The 23,845-nt window shown below is 40.3% G+C and overlaps 1 protein-coding gene across 3 annotated transcripts in view; it reads right to left on the bottom strand.

Annotated features, from left to right (window-relative positions):
* The window catches only part of LOC108411383 (chemokine-like protein TAFA-2), a 69,398-nt gene that overhangs the window by 3,184 nt on the left and 42,369 nt on the right, over positions 1 to 23,845 (bottom strand). The window contains exons 3-5 of one of the 3 annotated variants that reach the window (XM_037542504.1): positions 14,017 to 14,169; positions 8,771 to 8,895; positions 7,575 to 7,624 (exon numbers count right to left, since the gene is read on the bottom strand). In XM_037542504.1, the coding sequence (XP_037398401.1) occupies positions 7,595 to 7,624; positions 8,771 to 8,895; positions 14,017 to 14,169 (308 nt within the window). In that variant the 3' untranslated portion in view covers positions 7,575 to 7,594. Of the gene's footprint in view, positions 1 to 7,574; positions 7,625 to 8,770; positions 8,896 to 14,016; positions 14,173 to 23,845 lie in introns of all 3 variants that reach the window. The other 2 variants (XM_017682919.2, XM_017682920.2) reach the window with 2 other exon arrangements.

Genomic DNA, 23,845 nt, shown 5'->3' on the forward strand with positions numbered 1-23,845 from the left:
GGGCCTTGAACTGTGACTGGGATGAGTTTTGCGGTTAGCGCCTTCCTGCAGCTTCCTTCGTGTCAGAGCCACTGCCTGAGACGGTTTTGCATCGATAACGGATTCGAGCGGCTTAGTTTTGCTGAAGTTTTCTCCCTCTCTGGGCTGATGCAGATACTCCAAGCCTGGACACTGCCTGAGATTAAATGACCTGTCGAGATTCATGGATGGCACCATCCTCTGCCAGACCTGCTCACTGAGAGATGTTCTGTCTGCACAGGTCTGCACATCATTCTCTAATGGGGGTGCTTCTGCCTTCTATTCTCGTTGTAAATATTTATTAATTCATGCTCTTTCCACCCTGACCACAGAGCAGTGACTATCTTTCCACTAACAACTGGTTTGCTTTATTTTTGAGCTTTGCATGAATAAGCTGTGTAAATATGCAAATGAGTCCATTTCATTCAGACGTTATCAGAGACAATAATAAAAGCATGTCTTAATCTCTATTTGTATTTAGAAGTAGGAGTGAAGATGTTCTACTGTGATATGACTGAAAATCTAGGTTTTTGGACAAACAAATGTGGTCAATTGGCATTTTGATAGTGAAAATAAATGAATAAATTAGCACATCCACTACAGAGACTTAAATTTTCTGCTAAATTTAAGATTAAGATTAAGTGACCCTTATTAGTCCCACAACGGGAAAATTTTTCTGGATTTAACCCATCCATGAAGTGAAACACCACATACACTCTAGTGAGCACACACACCCGGAGTGGTGGGCAGCCCAATCTGCAGCGCCTGGGTAGCAGGTGGGGGTTTGGTGTTTTGCTCAAGGACACCTCAGTCATGTGCTGTCGGCTCTGGGGATCAAACCAGCGACCTTCCAGTCACGAGGCTGGTTCCCTGACCTCCAGCCCACGACTGCCCACCTCTAGCCCATGGCTGCCCACCTCCAGCCCATGGCTGCCCATTTGCTTAGTGTAATTTGTTTAATATTGAAAAAAATCCAATGTAAAATATTGTGGCGTGGTGGAGGAGGGAGAGACAGTGAACCGATCCATTTTGACAGAGAAAGGCTCTTTTAATTCGATGCCTTAGCAACGTAATCACCCAAATGGGTAAATGGACATGTTACCCACACAGCACACGAGGGAATGGCATCAACAACAATACAACACACGCACACGGCAGGTGACAACTTATACAGTACAACTACATAAACCGGTAAGGGAGGACTCAAGCTACATAACACACATAACCAAACACATAACTAATAAATACATGCGCCAACATTACACATAACAGGAACCAATACCGGAGCCGCAGGGGCTCATGGGAAGTAGCACCGTCCCCCTTTGGGCCGACGCTACAATATGCCATAACTTTTGCACAGGCATAAATCTGTCATTATTTACTTTTCTCCAATATGTAAAATTCAGCAGATGAACAGTAGTTGCACACTAAAAGCTGCAGATATGTGTTCTTTGTAGAGAGATGTGTACTTATTTTCGCAACATAGAATTAATAAGGGTTATGTTTTTGCTCCAGGGAAAACATTTTAGAGTATCCCTTCAATCCTTTCAACAAGCGAAGTTTACGTCCATTACATATTTCTACCCAGCTGGGAAAGTGAAGGCTAGCATGACCTTCCTCTGAGACACATGAAGTGCCACCACATCTTTTCAAACTGTTGCGGACATAAGGTCATTGGGCAGCTCGACCCTGGAGGAGAACGCTAACTGATGATTCTGTTACATCAGCTAGGCACTGAGCGATGGGTGGTAGAGGGGGAGGCCAATCAGGCTCTCAGTCTCAGACTCCCAGGCATGGATGACTGTGGCATCAGCACAGAACTCCTGTATGCTCAATGACTGGGTAAACACCTAGAGGGCTGCACCAGGTCTTCCTAAATATGAGGTGCCTGAGTGGCGCAACTGGTTTAGTGGGTTTTAATAGCGTTAACTAACTATATAAACACTATATTTCCAAAAGTATTTGGAAAGTATTTTCACACATATGAACTTCAGTGAGATCCCATTCTTAATCCATAGGGTTTAATATGATGTCTGCCCACCCTTTGCAGCTATAACAGCTTCAACTCTTCTGGGAAGGCTTTCCACAAGGGTTAGGAGTGTTTATGGGAATTTTTGACCGTTCTTCCAGAAGCGCATTTGTGAGGTCAGACACTGATGTTGGACGAGAAGGCCTGGCTCACAGTCTCCGCTCTAATTCATCCCAAAGGTCTTCTACGGGGTTGAGGTCAGGACTCTGTGCAGGCCAGTCAACTTCTTCCACACCAAACTGGCTCATCCACGTCTTTATGGACCTGCTTTGTGAACTGGTGCGCAGTCATGTTGGAGCAGGAAGGGGCCGTCCCCAAACTGTTCCCACAAAGTTGGGAGCGTGAAATTGTCCAAAAGCGCTTTACTCCACTGCATTCCATGCTTTGCATTGCGCTTGGTGATGTAAGGCTTGGATGCAGCTGCTCAGCCATGGAAACCCATTCCATTGAAGCTCTCTATGCTGTTTTTGAGCTGATCTGAAGGCCACATGAAGTTTGGAGGTCTGTAGTGATTGACTCTGCAGAAAGTCGGTGACCTCTGCGCACTATGCCCCTCAGCATCCGCTGACCGCTCTGTCATTTTACGTGGCCGACCACTTCGTGGCCGAGCTGCTGTCGTTCCCAATCGCTTCCACTTTGTTATAATCCCACTGACAGTGGACTGTGGAATATTTAGTAGTGAGGAAATTTCACGACTGGACTTGCTGCACAGGTGGCGTCCGATCACGGCACCATGCTGGAACTCACTGAGCTCCTGAGAGCGACCCATTCTTTCACTAATGTCTGTAGAAGCAGTCTGCAGGCCGAGGGGCTCGGCTTTATACACCTGTGGCCACGTAAGAGACTGGAACACCTGAATTCAATTATTTGGATGGGTGAGTGAATACCTATATATATATATATATATATATATATATATAGCAATTTCAGTGAATTCACCCCCCCCCCCCTCCTTCCCCCGCTCACGGTTAAATGGTTATAATGGAGTATACCATATTGTTATGCAATGACACACCTCATAAAGTACAGACTGGTATGAAATGGGCACTTAAGCAATAATGTACGTTATGGAGAGGAGACTCTTCATTGTGTTTTTGGGTGTTGAAAGGAAAAATCAAGTAAAGTGCAGCAGAAAAAATATTTTTTGTTTGTTTATTATCACTATATTATCTACCAGTGTAATGAAATAATTGTATTGTTCACTTAATATAATTACTTAAAGCAAATGAAAATTGTGTAGATGTAGCTGAATAATCTTTATCTACATCTGAACATATAAGAACGTAATACTCACACTATATATTTTTAATAAGAATTGTTGAAAAATCAACTAGATTTAAGACTATTTTACTTGCCAAGGTATAATTTTTTGCAACATATATGACTGCAGTAGTTCAGAGCCCAAAGCTTCAGCCCATTCCTGTCTTTTGCCTATAATCCCAGCATTACTCAATCTGGGTGGGAACAGAAGCAGAACAATAATTTTATGCTGTCACGATTGGCCCCTCCCAGTCTACCATGTGCTTCTGTTTACATGTCCATGTGCTTCTTTGCTTGGTTTCCTCCCGGTTCTGCCCCCTTGTTTCTTATCACTGCCCTTGATTGTTACCACCTGTGTTTTCCACCTGTGTCCTGTTATGTCCTGTTTGTATTGAAGTGTATCAGGCTTGATAAAATGTTATATATGATATTGATATGATATTGGGATTTAATATACATGTAGCTGTTTGCTGTCTGAAAGTATCAGACGGCTTCATGTGTTTCACCGGAGCCCTGGCTGAAAAGAGAAGGCTCTATGTGTGTCGACGGAGCCTGAGCGAGGGGGCCCTAGTTTCAGGTCCCAGGAGAGAGTTTGGCCTCTCTGTCTTTCTAGAAGCTGAGGCCATAATAACAAAAACCAGATGTAAGCCATACCATAAAATATTGTCATGTGTTGTATGTATGGATTTTGCGTTGTGTGTGTTCGTAAAAGGAGAGATTCCACATTGGCTCCTGGGTCTCTGCAGCAAGGGCTTAATTATTAATAAGGTCTTTAATTTGAAATAAAGTTGTTCATGTTTAAGTTCAGATAGTGTCAACTGAGAATAAACAACCGTATTTAAGCTTTGTGTTTGCCCTGTATGTTCGGTGGTCTTTCTTTGATGTGATGTTTGTCAGGTTGTTCTGTAATGTTTGTAGTGTATTCTTTGGATTTTGTTGTTTACTGTCTGTTTATCCTGTGTGCAATTTTTGTTATGTCTGCCCATCGTTCTCTCCCTGTTGGCTCATTGAACTTGGACTGTCTTGACCCTGATTGCTGATTTCCCCCGAGTAAATCTCGCTTTTCTCAGCACGTGCGTCCGCATCATCGCTCTACAACGTTACAGACCAGCCGACCAAGAACGCAGCGAGAAGGCGAGACCCCAGCATGTGGTTGTTCTGTTGGGAGTTAACTATGTCTCAACACCACCAAGCCGGAGACAGCAAATCCCCTGGCGCTGAGGGTGCACGAGCGTCTCGTCACTCCCATAAAAACATGAAGGACCATCTCACCTTCTGTTCCTCGTGTCCTGTGTCTGTTTATCCTGTGTTCATTTTTGTTATGTCTGCCCATCGTTCTCTCCGTGTTGGCACATTGAACTTGGACTGTCTTGACTCTGATTGTTGATTTGCCCAGAGTAAATCTCACTTTTCTCAGCATGTGCGTCATCATCATCGCTCTACATCGTTACATACGTCCTCCATCTGAGTTTTAAGGCATCGAAAAATGGACAATGATAACACAAAGGAATCAAAGAATGGGACAGTAAGATAAAGTTCAAATTGAACTTCTCACGTGACACAAGTAGAACAGCCGCTGTGTGAATAAGGCTAAAGGCCAAAAAACTAAACTGGCTGTGTTCCCTGAGCGATACGAAGTGGCTGGACAACCCAGGGTGTCTGTTAGACGTCATGCCCATATTAGTAATTCTGAGATTTCTCCTTATCAAAAATGAATGAGATTTTCAAATATCACTGCCAGCACAGACTGGGGTAAATACACTTGATGTGTTTGATTCTGTGTACATTTTTCCACTAAATTTCAGTGGATCCTCTTAATTACAAAGTCATTAATTTAATAAAACTAGTAGTAGAGTATATTAAGAGTAAATAATAGTGATAATAGTGATAAGATGTCAGTGCACATAAGGGTCGTGTGGCTCGTCCCACTCCATGTGTATTTGTTTTGGTCCTGCCCCCTCGTTCTATGACTCCACCCCTGATTGTCTCCACCTGTTTTCCACCTGTCCCTCGTTTACGCTGTGTATTTAAGCCCTGTGTTTGCCCCTTGTGTGTGCTGGTCTTTGTTATCTGCTGTGTTGGATGTACTGGTGTATGTACTGTTGTTTGTTCTAATTTGTCTGTCATGTCTGCCCCCTGATCAATCCGTGTTGGCTCTATGACCCTGGACTCTGTCGACTATGATCCTGGATTTGCCCATAATAAATCTCGCTTATCTCTGCATATGTGTCCGCCTCCTCACTCCCCGTTACAATAAGAGGCAGCTTGCCATCAGCATGGACGTAGAAATGTTTATATTTCGGCTCCTTAATGATCTGGAAATTCAGTGGAAACGTCTACATGGTACAAAAACATATCAAGTTTGGAAACTTTCGAATCCCATTGAAAACAATGAATCCCGTTCATTTTTGCCATAGAAAAAGCTGCTAGAGATGCTTTTATAGGCATGATGCAAACTTGAGAATGAAAAGTGGAATTCAGAGAGCTATTGATGCTGTACAGCAGGGGCGATTCATACCGTGGCTGCACAGCGGTGATGTACATCGTAAAGAAGAAAAAAACATTTAATTATTTATGTTATAATTGCAATGGCAAAGAAACAAATATAAAGTAAAGCAATTCATAATTTCCTTGGTGACTTCTCCAGAACTAAAATAGAATATTTAAATAAATATTTACATTTTCAGCAGGTTTAACCTTTTTCAGTTTTGTGCACAGTATGAACAACCTTGTGGGAAGGCAATGCTCACAGAAGCTCTTTGACTCAGAAAGTCATATTCCTCACACATAGCATATAATATTTAGGTTGACATCACTGCTCTGCATAATTCCGGGTGGAAAACGCATTGTTACGCTGACTGCAATACATTCTCCCCCCTTGTGAAGAGCTTTTCCATTCCTCGCTGTCGCCAAGATTAACGAGTTGCTAATTCTAGAATTATTTGACAATACATGTGAAATGAGGAATGGTTGTATGAGAGAAAAGAGAAAGCGAACTTATTCCATACCTTTTTGCTAGAAGAAGTGAAAACTGTGAATTATGCAAAAAATAAAGATGCATCTACTGTCTTGAGTTAGAAAAAAAAAATCACCAAGCTCTTGCGTGTGGAAGATGTTCAGAGTGTAGTACCCTTATGGGTAATAATGTACACGTTCATAAGAGTTCAGGCTCTAATTCATGACAGATGCATGACATCACTGGGCAGATGAGAGAAAACTGAATAAAAGCAGAGCGGCATGCTAAATATAAGTATCTGAAGAGATAGCGATAATGATGGGCTGCTAGGGGGATTGCGTACGTGTGCAGGGTTAATTCTTTGGTTCTGAAAGAGCAGTAGCCTGTGGGGAGGAGTGCACAGCCAGGCTGTGGAAAAGCAGTTTAATTGCAAAGCGATATTCTGCATTAGGTATGCAGCTTTTATTTTACATTAAACATCTGTAATTTTCTAGTAAAAGCTTATTTACATCATTCAGCAGTAGAAGCAAACTTGCAATAGCCTGATAATGTAACAGAATGGAATAATGGGTTTAAGTGCTCTCCTCTAGCAGACATTTGGTTGGCTGTGGTGAAGAGATGGTTGTGTGTGAAAATCCCAGCAGATCAGCAGTTTCTGAAATACTCAGACCAGCCCGTCTGGCACCAACAACCACGCCACGTTCAAAGTCCCTTAAATCCCCTTTCTTCCCCGTTCTGATGCTCGGTCTGCACTTCAGCAAGTCGTCTTAACCACCTCTACAGGCCTGAATGCAGTGAGCTGTGGCCGTGTGATTGGCTGATCAGCTATTTGTGTTAACAAGGAACTGGACCTAATAATGTTCGTGCAGCACATTAAACTACCAGAGGTGTAATAGTCATATAATCGTCATGCTGAGCTGTTGGTCTTATTTATTCAAGGAAGCAAATACTTGTTCAGTAAGTTCCCCAACACTGGGCCTGTGAGTTACTTAGAATCGCCAACTACCCTCTACATGCTCCTGCTGCTCGGTTCTACTGAGGATCAGAAGCTCAGAGCACAACTTGTCCGTTTATTTATGTCAATTATACGTTAGGATTATTGCAAGGCCTTTGCAGATGTGGACATGCAGCGAAAAAACACGCAGATGCAGGAGAGCATGCAGTCAAAGCTTGGCATGGGTGGAGCAGATGAGCAGAAGAAGCCGTGCGGGAAAGGGAAGGGTGAAACTCTGCGGCTAACGGTCATGAAACATCAGTCCCATCCAGACCTCCACCGGCCATCTCTTAATGCGTGCTGAAGTGTGGCCTGACCTGTATCTGGTTTCTGGCGGTTACCAAAGCTGGTCCCGGTCAGAAGAGATCTGGCCCAAAGGTTACATGGGAAATGAAAGGAGGAAGCAGTATTAGTTTAATATTTCATAGAGAACGAAAGAAATACTTTCTTCTGAGGTTTACATGTTTTATCACCGGATCGATATAAAACCACCACGAACAACAATGGCTGAAGAGATGCGCTCTGTTTTAAGCCGCTTAAGACTCCTCGGATCAATAATTAGGCTCCAGACAGGTTTGGTGTGGCAGTTTAAATAATTGATAGAATGTGGATGGAGAAGAGCAGGAGTGAAGCCATACAGTCGTCATAACTAGGACAAGGGCATTGGCATCAGCTTACTATTAAAAGCTTCTAATTAAAGCAACCAGTACGTTAAGCTTATGGGTCTTGTGAAGGTTTATGAGTGTCGTAGTGGCCTGCAAAGTCTCTCGTGTAACATTATTTACAAAGCCATATTTATTTTTGACGTTTTATTTTACTCTTATTTAACCTTTATTAATGCAGGTTAGCCTTGTTGCCAAGAAAACATTTAAAAAAATTAAAATCATTTGACTCAATTTCAATGGACATAACAATAGCAGTCATTCACACAGTGTACTGAGAATATAACTCTTTTTTGAGCCATCAAAACAGCTGACTTTGACGAGTCTGCTCAGAATGTCTTTATAGATACAGATACAGCAATGATTATGCTGTTGAGTTGATAGAGCAGACCAATAAACTTTACAATAGGCTACAATAGACAATGACAAGTGAGGGCTCTACAGTAATCAATGATGGATAAGGCTAAACAGATGACCATATTCAAGAAAAGGCAAAAACAAGCTTCACACTTTGACTAACATCTGAACAGAAGATCTCTGACAAGTGAAGTGGTATTAATCCCCCGACTTGCATAGCTCCATTAAAACTATGCTAAATTGCCCCTAGGAGTGTGTGTGTAACTGTGTGTCTGCCCTGTGATGGACTCACGACCTGTCTAGGATGTTTCTTGCCTTCCACCCAAAGAGTGTCGGGATTGTCTCTGGTATCCCCCAAACACACACACACACACACACACACACACACAACCCAGGAGGATAAACAGCTTAGAAAATGTCTCTACAGAAATTTGTACTTGATTTTCAGCAACACCTTTTGATGCTGTGGATCAATAGTCAGTGGTTTAATGTACCTTTGTGGTCTTGATCTTGTTCCCTGTGGCACAGCTCCAGCCTTTAAGGTCAGGCAGAACCTTACACTCCTCTCCATCGAGGCACGGGTGCATGTGACACCACCACTTCTGCTCCACTATGGAGGCTGTTGGAGGACACACACACTGTCTCAATCCAAATATGTCCAATAAACATGAACGTTAATGATAATATATGACGGTAAGCGGAAAACCATCTTTCATTTATTTCATTTCCAGTCAAAGTGGTCGTTAGGTACAAGTAACCCATTTTTTAGTGCTAGAAAAAAAACTCAAAATTACAAAAGAAACATAGCTTTCCGTTTTCTAGGAAACCCGCCAGGATATTTTTCCAAACCTCCAAAGTTCAGTCTTAGAAGTTTGTTGCATTTTCTGCTTCTCACGTTTCAAGTAATCCCAAACACATTCAATGATGTTGAGGTTCACCAGCCAGACTACCAGCAGCAGGTCTTGTCCTTTTGTCTATTTCTCAGTAGCGGCTTCTTGACAGCTACTCATCCACTCAGACCAGTGGAGTAGTCTTGCATGGACGGAAACATTTGTGCACTTAGTAATATATATTACATATATATGCAATTATATGCAAATCAGTTGATCCCTGTCTTCAACAAATGTCGAAACTGAGAAGTTTCACTTTTCTGAAAAATATATGCCCATTTTAAATTTGATACCAGCAACACATTCTTAAAAAGTTTGGACAGGGGCATGCTTACCATTTTTTAATCACCTCTTCTTTTAACAGCAAGCTTGGGAACTGCAGAGACCAATTGCTGTGGTTATGAAAGTGAAATGTTTCCCATTCTGGCTTAATAGAGAATTTCAGCTGCTCAACAGATTTTATTTATTTATTTATCTTATTTTTCCATTAATAGTGTGGCAAATGTTTTTTAATGGATCACAGATCTGAACTGCAGACTTTAATTCATTTAACTTTTAATAGACAGTCATGCTGTTGTAATACATGCAGAATGTTGTTTGGCATCATCTTGCTGCAATAAGCAAGGCCTTCCCTGAAAATACGTTGTCTGGATGGCAGCATATCAGCATATCATTGCTGCAGGAACTAAACCTTCTATCTCCATTTTTGTCGTTTTTCAGTTGTTGACACAATTTGGAAATGCCTTCGCCTGTAAAGTTACCATTTTGGGGATATTTTGGAGTTTTTGTTCCAACAGCAAATATGTTGCTCCAAAACTTATAAATAAACGTATATATCATTCAGCATTAATGGTGTTGCCACAGATGTGAAAGTCCCTCATGCCATGTGCACTGATGCACCCCCATACCAACACAGATGCTGGCTTTTGAACTGTGTGCTGAAGACAAGCCGGACGGTCCCACTACTGTTTTGATCTGATGACCCGACATCCATGATTTCCAAAAAGAATTTAGAATTTTGATTCATTGGACCACAGCACACTTTTCCACTTCACCTCAGTGCATCTTTAATGAGATTTCTGAATTTTGTTTATATTTGGTTCCTTCTTTGCATTTTAGAGTTTAACAGCGTTTGTGGATGCAGTGATGAACTGTGTTCACAGTCAGTGGTTTTCAGAAGTGTTTCTGAGCCCATGCAGTGATTTCCACTACAGAATCATGTCTGTTTTTAATGCAGTGCTGCCTGAGATAGATAGATAGATAGATAGATAGATAGATAGATAGATAGATAGATAGATAGATAGATAGATAGATCTAAAAAGTAATATACACAAAGAGAAAAAGTAAGAAAAACAGAAACACTACACAAAACACGGAGCTACTGGAGCGGCTGCCCCCCACAGCGGCGCCGGAAGTAGAAGGATCACCACAGAAATTCCTTTGGATTCTCTGAATCTTTTAATGACATTATGTTCTGTAGAAACGTTGTTCTTGAATTGTTGGGTCATTTGCCAGAATGTTGAACATTCCTATCTTTACTTGTGAAAGACTTTCACTCTCTGCCAGTCATGTTACCTGCTGCCAGTTGTGAGATGTTCCACTAGATGTTTTTTTAGCATTGCACAGCTTTACCAGTCTTTTCTTGCTCCTGTCCCAACTTTTTCGACACACGCTGCTGGCATCAAATTCAAATTGGGCATGTATTTTTTAAAAACTCTCTAATTTTTCTTTTGTTTATTTTCAATTAAATATAGGGTCTAAATGGTTTGCACTACATTCTGAATTTATTTACATTTTGCACAATTTTTTTGGAAAGGGGGCTGTACTTCGACTGGAAATAAACTAATCTGATGCACAGTACTGTAGGCTGGACAGAGGAGCACGCTGATCTGAGAGCTATTCAAACGTGGCTACTGTTGAGGTAATTATTTTCATGCCTATTTTCTTCTACCAGCAACATACACCCTGCCACACTCACAAGGGACCCTTGTGTAAAAGGTATTGCATCTAGATTGCTGTGTCTTTCAGCAATTCACATCAGAGAACTACAAGCCTGTGTAAGAGACCATTATCCCACAAAGGCCTGAGAAAAGGTGTAATATCTAAATATGTACTGGGGATAATGAAAAGGTTAAGTACTGATCGTTTTTTTCAAGATTACCTGCTGCGCGCTCCTGACTGAGCACATTAGCGCTATGCTTTTAATTTGGAGAGAATGTCAGAGCCAAAATGTCAGCGAATAGGTCAGACGGCACTGAGGGGCTAAGGCCCATCTCAGCGTTCTCCTTTATTACAGCTCGTGTCGTGGGGCACTGATGAGTCAAAGCAGTTCAAAGCAGTATGGCAGCAACTTCATCTGGCCTTCTAACAGTGTCAGACCTTTCAGAGCGGATTTGGGAGAGATATGGGGCAAATGCAATTTAAAAAACTGTATATTAGGTCTTTGTCATGAACTATTTACCATGTTGTTGCTCTGCTACGCCGATTGATTTAGGGATTAGAGATCAGCAAAACCTTATGCCATCTATTATCTAGACTCTTAAAGTCTCAGGTGATCAAGTGACCATTTTAAGGTTCTTCAGTTTAGAGCCACGTATGACCCTTTCAAAGGGATTCAGTAACAATCGTTCTAGAAACAAACAAACAAACAAAAACTTTTAAAATGCACTACATGGCCAAAAGTAGCACATAAGCATGTAAATGTCTAAAATGATGTTGTATGCTGTGGCTCATTACCCATCACTGAAACCGCCATCAGTTTCAGCGCTTTACACCACTTCACACCACTGTATAGTGATCTTAGGCTTAGCCACACATGCATGGAAGCTCATTTCCTGAAGCTCATGACGACCAGTTTTTGAGCTGATGTTCCTTCCAAAGGCAGTTTGGAACTTTGGAGTGATTGCTGTAATTTTCCTGCATTATGCGCTTCAGCACTTGGTGACCCAGCTATGTGATTTTGTGTGGTCTACTGCTTTATGGCTCATATTGCTTCTCCTAGATGCTTCCATTTCCAAATAGTAGCACTTCCAGTTGACAGGGGCAGATCTAGCAGGGCAGAAATTCCATGAAATGACTTGTGGAAGAGGTGGTATCCTATGACAGTCAAACAATTAAAGTCACTAAGCTCTTTAGTATGGCTCATTCCACTGCCAGTGTTTGTCTATAGAGATTACATGGCTATTTGCCTGATGTTACACACTTGTTAGTAATGGGTGTGGCTGAAACACCCGCACTCAATAATTAGGAGAGGTATCCACATATTTTTGGCCATGCGGAATTAACACATTTATGCAAATTCCATGCAAATCTAGATACACTTAGAATCCTTGAAGAAACCTCTTTCTTTTGAGGGTAAACACAAAGCTATGCATAAATCATACAGGCAAGTGAAATTAAGCTTTGCCTGCTTGTGAAATTTACAGAGTAGAATGTGTAGAAAGTCATATTTCTTTAGACAATCAAAAGGAAAACAAAACAAAAAGTATGATATTCAGTCCAGGCTCTGGCTCAGAGATCCAGAGGAGAGAAGAAAGACAACGATGCAGACAATGTTCACACATATTTAATAACCAAAGTATTCCAGGAGTGATGAATAGACGTTTTAGCATCTTCTCTCTTCCCCCCCTAGTGAACATGTATGTATGTGCAATTTCACACTTATTTCATACTAGCACCTTAAGCTCTTACTGAAAATGAGAAATTTGCTGCTAAACAAAGCAAGCCTTACCCAGCAGTAATTTCACGATTAAATCATCTGGGATTCTCGTGTCTCTATAATGTAAAAGGGAAGCATTACTTTGGGCTTCGAAAAATGAGACATTTCTCTTCAAAATCAGGAACGTTAGAACTGGTCTTTAAGACGTAATGGCAGGAATGTTTTAATAATACTTTGCCTGTATGAATAAAACTTCCTTGGAATTTCATACACACACATCCAAGTATCCACTTCTAACTTTTGATTTCATCATTAATTGAAAGGGATATTTTTGCAGCACATTGTCTTTACTCTGGAAATTCAATTTCAAATTCAGTATCATTTTGTGGTATATTTTTTTCAGAGTAAATCTGAAAATATGCTCATACAGACATTTACTCTGACCTAAAGTACTGTGCTAGAGTCAGAGACCACCGTATTTAATTCCCAGCTATCAACCAGCCAATAAGCGCAAGTTATTCATTTTTTCAGGAGCTGTTTCTGAGAAGATAATATATAAGATTGCATACAGAAGGGAGAAACAAATGAAACTAAATGAAATAACAGGAGTTTCAAAGGTACCTTTATAAGATTGATAGAAAATCTGACTCCTAACAACTGTGCAAGACCTGGTAGACCATCAAAAATGTCACCATCAGACAAAGAATGGTTAAAGTTTTCATGCGAAATCAGACAAAGAAGCTGTTTGTGTTCTCAGAACAATGAACTGGTCACTCCAGAGTCCAGACGTCAACATCTCACTTAATGTTTGGGATTAGTTGGATTGTAAGAAGCAGAAAATGCAACCAGCTTTCTGCAGATTTCTTAAAAATATTGAAAGTAAGTCTCCCAAAAGGGCGGAAACACTAATACTGACAAACACTGACTTTTTTCTTGCAGACCGCTGTACATACTTTCATTTTATTTATTTAATTTTTATTTGATTCAAATGTGAATATCATTTATACATGAAAAAATGACATCAGTTCTGTCCTTAACTTTGGCAGGAATTGTGTTGGAGAGGTGCATTTTATTTTACTACTGATCAAATCAAATCAAATTTATTTGTAGCGCTTTTTACAACTAATGTTGTCACAAAGCAACTTTACAGAATTTTGGAAAAGACAAAGTGTCAACAGTTACTGGAACCTACCATCTACACAGGAGGGTGCTGCTCGGGTGGTTCCGGCCACTTGCCCCGGAAAGCAGGAGCATTTGACAGTCTGAGAGCGCTCCTCGATCTTGTTCTTATTGCAGCATCGGTGTAATGCTACAACCTCACAGGTTCCCGTTCTGACATGGTGAACTGCTGAAGGAGAAGATAGGTCAAACATCACACATGGTCAGAAAAAAAGGGCACCACTCATGTAAGTTTTAGTCCCCCAAAGTACAAATAAATATACTCTCAAAGGTACAATATGGTCTTTATGGTCCAATTGTATGCCTTGAATGCATTGTAAAGGCTCAGTGCATTCACAGAGGAAATGTGCATATTTTATATCTTTAAAACTTTTAAATCAGAAAAATAAAATAAAGAAGCGTGGAGTCAAGGCAGGGTATATGGAATCAATACAACTTAAAATTATATCTGTAACAGAATATGGTGCAATTATATTCCCTAATGAAAGGTGCTGAAGATGGGTCCTTGAGGGCATCACCTCAGTAACCACCCCTAATGATGCTGTGTTTTTTTCTGACCATGTTATGGAAGAAACTTATTTAGTTGCTGAGTGCTTTCGCTTTGCCCTAAAGGCAGACGGACAACCGCCTCAACACTTCACTCCTTTCTTTCATATACCTTATCCTTATATCTTCACCTCAATGTGAACTCAAAACTTCACAGATCTAACAGCTTTCACTGCAAACGGGTTTTCTACTGTCGAGATGCTTTTAATCCCCAACATGGCCAGGAACTCCTGGTGGGTCCAGACTTCTATCACTCTCTCATGCAAAAATATTTCAGACAGTTTGCATTGTTTTCAACTTACTTCACCCCTTAAAATCACAGGCGTATTACATAATAAGGTTCATTGCTCAATAACAACAGGAACTTCAATACAAAGTAGCTGAGCTACTTTTAGGTCATAAAAATGTGTAATAAATCCTTGTCCATTTAAGGGGTTGAAGAAAAATGTGACTAGGGTGGAAATATAAGTGGTTCGTGTACTTCATACTTTAAATGTACTATGTATGAAGCACTGGCACAGGCAGAACTACAGAACTACTTTTTGAGTAGGCCTGTGAAAGAGTAAGTAGGCCAACTTGATTAGATTTGGTTAGATTTGCCCCCAGTGTCATAACATGAGGCTACAGCCGGTAGCTAAGAGTGCAGTCATCAACTGACCTATTTCAAATCTTCTGCCCTATGGCTTTACAAACCAATACCAAGATTATTTACACATAAATTAGAATTTAGGACTTAAAAACTTAAAACCCAAACCTAATAATGCTAGGCTAAAGCATACTGTCACAGAGAGCATTGAAAATGTTTATAGACCATTTTTGACTTACCTTTGATGACTCAATGCATGGCATTTTAGCACAAAAAGAGCACTGTAAACACCACCGTGTTGTTTTCTTTTATTTAATTGTTTTTGGCTTTGGAAATGGGTAGAAAATCACATACATTACTCGACAAGGGACACGATCCCACTTTTATAGATCTCTCTGCACATCTTTTGACCACAGCTGAAGCTTTACATTTAAACACTGACACACTGATGAACAACTGAAGACTTGAAGAAAGAAAAAACTTAAGACTGAAGAAATAAAGAGCTTGGGATTGGTCCATTTGACTATAGCTCGCATGGTAATGGATGATGCACTATGATGTTTTGATGCGTTTTGATGATCCATTACACGATGACAACACTCACAGAAAACAAAGTTCATAATCTTAAAAAATGTAGCTTCATAAATATTACTTCCCCATATGATTTGGCCAATCCTTCCCCTTTTACGTGACGACTGAACCTGGATGAAAAGCTATTTTTGATAGATTTCACTAGCAAATGTAATGTAGATGACAAGCAGCACTGCTGAAAATAAGATTAAGATTAAGATTAAGACTTGGAATCCCAGTATAATAAGTTAAACCGTACTGAAAAGTAAAAAGGCAATAGGGAAGTATATGGAATATCCAGAAAAGAGTGCGCCCCGATGTCTAGCCCAGTGTCTGGCATTACTCTACCTTCTCTACTCTATAAAAGTGCAGCGCTTAGTATTTTTAGCTGGTTCCCTGCTCCCCCAGCATTGTCTGAATTATTTAAAGACAGCATGGCTCTGTGCACTTTTAATTGCTTGTGACATTTCCATGAGGTGTCTTCCTCCTGTGCTTGCAGTTTTCTTTCTTTTCTTTTTCTTTTTTTTTTGAACTAATGTGGTAAACAACTAATTAAGAGAGTTTGGATACCTGCCCTCACACTGTTCCATACCAGTGCAGACAAGCTTATCTAATTATACTGCATTTGTGTGGCTAATAATACCAGAAAGTGGGTGGATTCTTTTTGTACTGAGTTAAGCTGAAATTAGAGCACTTCTTGTCAAAGGCTTTTGCATGTAATCCTGTTCATAACTGTTCATAATCATATGATTTTGATGCAAGTCATTTGTCAACAATTTCCAAATGAGCATGTGGTATTTATCATTAGAATTAGAATTAAATGCAACTGATCATTTGAATGTTAACATTTAAGGATGGACATCAAACGACCCTAATATCCCCTAATGATGTTGCTGGTGTAACATCATGCACGTTCCTCTTCACTGTAAATCCACTTTTGAACTGTTTTAACTGTATTGAGTGAAGAAAACCTAAAATGTATTGAACAGTTATGTCAAAATAAACACCTTTATCAGTTGTGTTCAACAGCGTTTTACTTGGTGACTTTTCATTTTAATCAAGCGCTTTTTGGAGTTTTAAGTGAAAAGAACGGTTCATGATAGATTTGCTGACGCATGATTGATCTGAGATTTTACTTCTGACATCATATTCAGGGACAGCTTGTTGGAAAGTGATGGATTGTAGAACTTTTATGTGCTCATTCTGTCTGTCAGAGCAGTTGTTTTGTCTCTAAGGGCCTGAATCTGTTAGATCATCTTAGAATCTTCTGTATATTTGTAAGCCCCTCTATCACAGATCTGTAACCTTGATGTTTAGGGGGTAAACAGTTTGGGCCAGCTGAGGGAGATACCACTCTCTGTAATCTGTGTAAACTCCTGCTGTGTGACAAGAGAAGGAGGAAAACGGTGACCTGTTATCATCTCTGCATGAAGACGTCGTTTAATAAAGCCAACTTTCTCCCCACAAGTGACTGGCTCCATCTAGTTTATTCTCAAAAGCTTTAATGCTTTAGGAACTTCAACCGCTGTAAGTCAGCAACTGGCAAGTTGCCAGCCAGGAGATTTTAGATCGTAATCAAATGCATCTTCTGAAGAAGTTTGAGCCACAAGCTGTGCTGACCTCAACACCTGCTGTGCTGCATCAGACAAAAGGCCCGAATCTACAACACTCATCTAAACCACACAAGTTGAGTGGTCGTTATCGTCGCCGAAGGAAACAAATCACCTCTGGGCAGCCCTAAGCAGATATTATGTGTACAATATAGTACAACATTACTACCTAATAACAATAGTTGTTGTTATTAATAAGTTACAGAAACCTTCTCAGCATTCTTGATGCAGGCATTTCACAAAACAGCATTTCTTGCTTATCCAGTTAATTTGTGCTCAATTCAATTTAGACCAGGTATCAGTGCCAAAAGCATTGCTCTTTTATTACTATATAGTAGTAATAGACAGTATTATGTCTTACTTCCAGCACCGGCGAGGGCAGCAGCCTGTTACAGCAGCTCCTGCTTACTGGTCAACCAGCACTGCTCCCAGTAGACCATACACACATAAAATATACACTTATTTTCAGAATGTAAATATTTTTCATTGTGAAATATGTTCATAAGTGCAATACAGATCTTATGCAGCTCTTATTTTATTCTTATTCTTATTTTGTTGTAAATAGTCGAGATTTAGCTTTAATTTTTATTATTTATAATGTTTATAATGTTTATAATGTTTATACTGCTTCCCGTTTCTATTACTGAGTGCCTCACTCCTGTTACTCTGTGAATTTCCCCGCTGTGGGACTAATAAAGGATCATCTTATCTTATCTTATTTATTTTTTCTCCTTATGTTTCAAGCAATTTGCTATTCATCATAAATGTCATGCTTTGATGCGCATGAACTAACGAGGACATGTACATTCTCTTTTGAGACGTGATTAAGGACTTCCTTTTTTCTGTCTCCTCATGCATCTTAGAAATCATAATGGTAGAGTAATAACACAGAGGTTGATCGGGGCCCTGCATTCTTCGCACTTTGCACTTTGGCTTCTGTTAAGCAGCTTGTACTTTTCATTAGACACCTTCAAATAAAGTTATAACATGTTGTCTTCATGCTAAAGTTTAGGTTTGAATGCATTTCACTGGCATTTCTTATATTAACCATCATATTTTTTGTTTTGGGGATTACCCCAAACTCCAGCCTGTATTGCAAGTACAAAAGCAATTAGTTGAGGCCTCTGATCCGCTTCTCATTAGTTCATGAAACCAGTGTGACCCCCTGAAATACTTTGTAGATCGTTCTAATAATCTTGAAGCCGACTGTTTGTTACTTGAGTATTAAACCTGTATGTGCAACTAAGCCTAAATCTGTAAGTTCTACAAACCACAGACTTTTGATTTTCTAAACTGACTGCCTTAATTATTTTGAGTCCTATTAACTTCTGCGGCTTTACAGTGCCGGTTTGTTTGGCTGTCGATGGATGGCTGGATAAACCGGAGAAAATCTCATTTGTCTTGCCACGTTTTGTCGACTTTCTGAACTGTGTCGTGTTCAGAGGGAGGCAGACAAATAACACACGGCACAGTGTTATTTCAGGTCACGTTTTGTTGCTGTGAAGATAAGGTCACATCTCCCCCAGAGGCCCAAAGTGTTCACAGGTATGACTGAACAAACAAATAAGCTCAGAGCCCCTTCACTTCTATTCCCAGCAACATTCCTAGAGGTATTTGGAGAGAGATAGAGGGGACATTTGGAGAGGGAACAACACAGTGTGTTATTGGTGATGTGCCTGCCAGAATGCAGCCCCTTTCCTCCCCCGCCCAGCACATTCAAACGTGTTAAGCCTGAATGGAGCAGGACTGAGATTTCTCTTATGAGAAAACAAAGAATTGCACAGAAACACACACTCATACACGAAGCCAAATAAAAACAACTGTGTTCTATTCGCACAGGAGAAAATGGACTTGTCTGACTATATGTCACTGAGCAAAAGATCTAGCATCTAAGCCTCTTTAAACGACGTCTAGCGTTTGTTTAAAATCAGTTATTTAGGCAGTTTCTGTATGGATCATTCTATCAAACTGGTTTGGCGAAGTGGAATGTTCAATAGGCATAATTAAGGTGAAGGTATAGCTGATCCTGCTCCTTAATTATGCTTATTTTATGAAACTAAATTACGGAATATCACATTTCATCCCCACCAAAACAATTTCAACACTACAAACTTGAGCAAATGCAACGATACTGACAATTTTAGTTCTCATAAATGTTAGCCAGTATATGGCGAGCATTAATCCTTTGCATGAAACCACAAAAAATAGTTTATTTAATTGCAAAAAACATGTATACAGGGATTCAGACTTACTTCTTGCTCTGAAATGCTCCACCTATGGACTAACACTCTTTGTGCCTTGGTAATGGCATGAAAACGTGAAACCCTTTTTTTTTTTACTTTAAAACTCGTAAACTCATAAAAAAATCAATTTTTTCAACTTCACAACAAAACGTTCTTTAAAAAACAGACACCCCCTAATAGAAAGTACTCAGAAAATTATGATTTTGATCTCAATTAGTGCACTGGGTTTAAATAGATCCAGGTTTTAACTGTGGCACCTATCTGAGCTCTGAATACTTCATTGTTTTATTAAAGAGTTTTTTTTTTCTATGTGATCACGGTTTGACCTAATTCAGTAGAATGGACCGTAAGCAGTCCTGTGCATTTATCCAATATCCTATAGCACCTTCATATAAATTCATATAAATTATGCACTACAATTTGCAGAAAATGTTATATCTCAGTGAGTTCTGTGAAGAGCACTTATTTTAATCAGGGGTGTACAAACTTTTGCAGACAATTGTAATATTATGGTATGAAAACACTAATGCAGTAAAAAGTGACTCAATTTCTTCTGCTTTCATGCGTGGCTGAGATGTTATGAACTAGGCTGAAGAACAAATTTGGTTCCAGACTTCTCCTCCAAAGAGCCACAGCTTGGTTCTGTTAAAATCCACCACCAGCACACCTGATTTAACTGCACTGATATCATTTGTATTTATTGCGTAATTAGTTGTTTTCTGAACAAATAAACACTTACTGCCCAATCAATTAGCTGCATGCAGTCACACAGGCAATTATTATTAAATAATTATTTAAGACTGTGAAGTTAGTAAGTAAACAGGAGCCGTATGATTGATGGTCTCATTAATGTGATTATATAGTCTCCTCCACAATTATCGGAACCTCTGGTGAATTAGTATAATATCACACTGAAAAAACGAGGGAAAAGCCAACGTTTAATTAAAGAAAATTCATTCTAAGAGAAAAAAAATCACTTATCAAGAAATCATTATTTTTAACAACACCACATGTGCCATAATTATATATTGGCACCCTGCATATCATACTTTGTACAACCTCCCTTTGCCAGTAAAACAGTACTTAGTCTCCTCCTGTAAAATCTTATAAGGGGGGAGCACAGAGCAGGGAATTTGTGACCACTCCTCTTTACAGAATCTCTCCATATCAGTAAGGGTCCTAGGTCCTTTCCTCTTCAGCCAACCCACAGGTTTTCTATGGGATTTAGATCAGGGGACTGATGCCATGCCAGAAGCTTTGTTGAAGGGGACATACACAGATCAGGCATAACATGATGACCACCTCCTCGTTTCTGCGCTCACTGTCCACTTTATCAGCTCCACTGACCGTATAGCTGCACTCTGTAGTTCTACAGTTACAGACTGTAGTCCATCTGTTTCTCTGATACTCTGTTACCCTGTTCTTCAGTGGTCAGGACCCCCATGGACCCTCACAGAGCAGGTACTATTTGGGTGGTGGGTCATTCTCAGCACTGCAGTAACACCGAAGTGGTGGTGGTGGTGTGTTAGTGTGTGTTGCGCTGGTCTGAGTGGATCAGACACAGCAGTGCTGCTGGAGTCTTTAAACACCTCAGTGTCGCTGCTGGACTGAGAATAGTCCACCAAGCAAAAATATCCAGCCAGCAGCGTCCTGTTGTTATGCCTTGTGTTTTTGCTTGGTTTGTGTGTTTTGTTCTCATTCCAGATTCCGTATCTTCACGTTTTCCGCTACCGGACCCTGCTGCTGACCCAATCCAACCCAAAATGGTTTCATCTCCCCTCCAGCTGCTTGAAGTGGCCCAAGATGAGTCAACAGGATTTTTCCTGTATTCTGTTACCATTGCCTGCTCTGCTTGTTGCCGACCCTGCTTGTTTTGATTACGCTCCAGCCCTAAACACTGCACATATGTTGTATGTTTGTAAATAGTCCATGTGAACCGGCCGTAGGGAGTGGATGCCGTTTCGTAACACTGTGACCACTGATGAAGGACTAGAGGATGATTAGCTCATGACCTCACACCATCACCACGTCAGTGTTACTGCAGTGCTGAGAATGATCCACCACCTGCTGTGTGAGGGTCCATGGGGGTCCTGACCACTAACAAAGTGTTGGTGTGACAACAAGAAAGACTTTTTCCTAGCAAGCCTTCCAAATAATCTACTGGCATGGAGGTGGCATCTGACGGTAGTTTGGGAAACCTGGTGACCCCAAGATGTTATGTTTTCTGTAACTCTCCAAAAGTCATCCTTTTTTTGTCTCTCTTAACCTTCCTCCTCACTGTGCATGGGGCAAAATAAACTCGGGTCCTCGTCCAGGCAAGTTTGTAACAGATCCAGTTGATTGAAACTTTTTAATAATACCTTCAATTATCAGTATTCAATTAATAATTGAATACTGGCATTTTGAGGTGAGTAGCTATTTTTACAGCCATTCCCTGACTTATGAAGAACATGCTTTTCCCTTATTTCAATTCTGTATTTTCTTGTTTTTCCCATGTCACTCCAGTTAAAAAGGAAGTCATGATACACTTAAAAAGCATTTTTTCTCTCGTTTTATTTTTAATAGTTTTCTATCATTACTTTTAATTTGTATTATTGTATTATTACCTTACTAATCTCTTATCTTCTTTTGATCTTAATCTCTTATCATTTAAACCTCACGTTTTATTTTTATCTATTTTTATCTTTTATTCACTGTTATTTTAAATTTTCTTTTAATTTAAAATGATTAAATGTAGTTATTATTTTCTTTGTCATGTCAATCCCTGTTTTTGTAAATGCTCGGCTACGTTGAAAATGAGGGTTGCCCTCAATGTACTTCCGAGTCAAAATAAAGGTTGATTGATTGATTGATTGATTGATTTATAGAGACTCTGATCAACTTAAAAAAGTAAAAAATAAATGGACAAAATGCTTCAATTACATTTTGTTTCTAAGAATTTCTAGGAGTGCCAATATTTGTGGCACACGTGGTATTGTTTAAATATTTAAATATTTATTTCTTGATGAGGGTTTTTTTCCATCCATCCATCCTCAACCGCTTATCCGGGTCCGGGTCACGGGGAAAGCAGCCTAAGCAAAGAGGCCCAGGCCTCCCTCTCCTCCACCACCTCCTCCAGCTCTTCTGAAGGGATACTGAGGCGTTCCCAAGACAGTCGAGAGATATAATCCCTCCAACATGTCCTGGGTCTTCCCCGGGGTCTCCTCCCTGTCGGACATGTCTGGAACACCTCCCTAGGGAGGCGTCCAGAGGCCATCCTTACCAGATGCCCGAACCACCTCAACTGGCTTCTCTCAACGTGGAGGAGCAGTGGCTCTACTCCGAGCCTCTCCCGAATCGCTGATCTTCTCACTCTAAGGGAGAGCCCGGCAACCCTGAGGAGAAAGCTCATTTTGGCGATCTTGTTCTTTCGGTCAGTACCCAAAGCTCGGGACCGTAGGTGAGAGTCGGAACGTAGACTGACCGATAAATTGACAGCTTCGTCTTTTGGCTCAGCTCCGGTATAGGGTCCGCATTACTGCAGACGCCGCACCAATCCACCTGTCAACCTCTCGCTCCATCCTTCCTTCACTCATGAATAAAATCCCAAGATATTAAAACTCCCCCACTTGGGGCAAGAATTCACTCCCGACCTGGACAGAGCATTCCACCCTTTTCCGACTGAGGACCATGGTCTCAGATTTAGAGGTGCTGATTTTCATCTCAGCCGCTTCACAGGGTTTTTTTTTTTCTCAGAATAAATTTACCTCAACTAAATGTTTGAGTATTCTCATTTTTTCAGTGTTAGATTCTGCTAATTCACAAAAAAATGAATTTCTAACAAACCTTTTTAATCATTTACGAGATGTGCCAGCGATTATGAAGGGGACTGCATGTCTTTAAAACAACAGATTTTGTTTTCTTTTACACAGTTTGGTGAGCTCTAATGAAAATGATGAATTCAAAAGCGTGCATAAGCTCTTAATATGTTACAAAATAAGAAAGTATTTTAATAATCCTCCAGGACATGGGAACTGTAATATCTAAGCACAGTGTAATATGATTAATGCCGTCATTTGAGTAGAGTGTAATCGCTCTTCTGTTTTAATTGAAAAGAAAAAAGTCTAAATATCACTTCATGCTCTCTACTGCATGATGTTGAGATTTGACAGGTGGCGTGAAAGCACCCTCTCTTTATATGATTCACTGTCCACCTCCAGAAACCTGCTTCCTACAGACCCACCATCCAGCATACTTCCCACCAACAACATTCTCCTTTCTTTGTGACACTTTGGTAATAAATTGGTC

This window comes from Pygocentrus nattereri, chromosome 11 (genome assembly GCF_015220715.1).
Source record: "Pygocentrus nattereri isolate fPygNat1 chromosome 11, fPygNat1.pri, whole genome shotgun sequence".
Taxonomy (NCBI): Eukaryota; Metazoa; Chordata; class Actinopteri; order Characiformes; family Serrasalmidae; genus Pygocentrus; species Pygocentrus nattereri.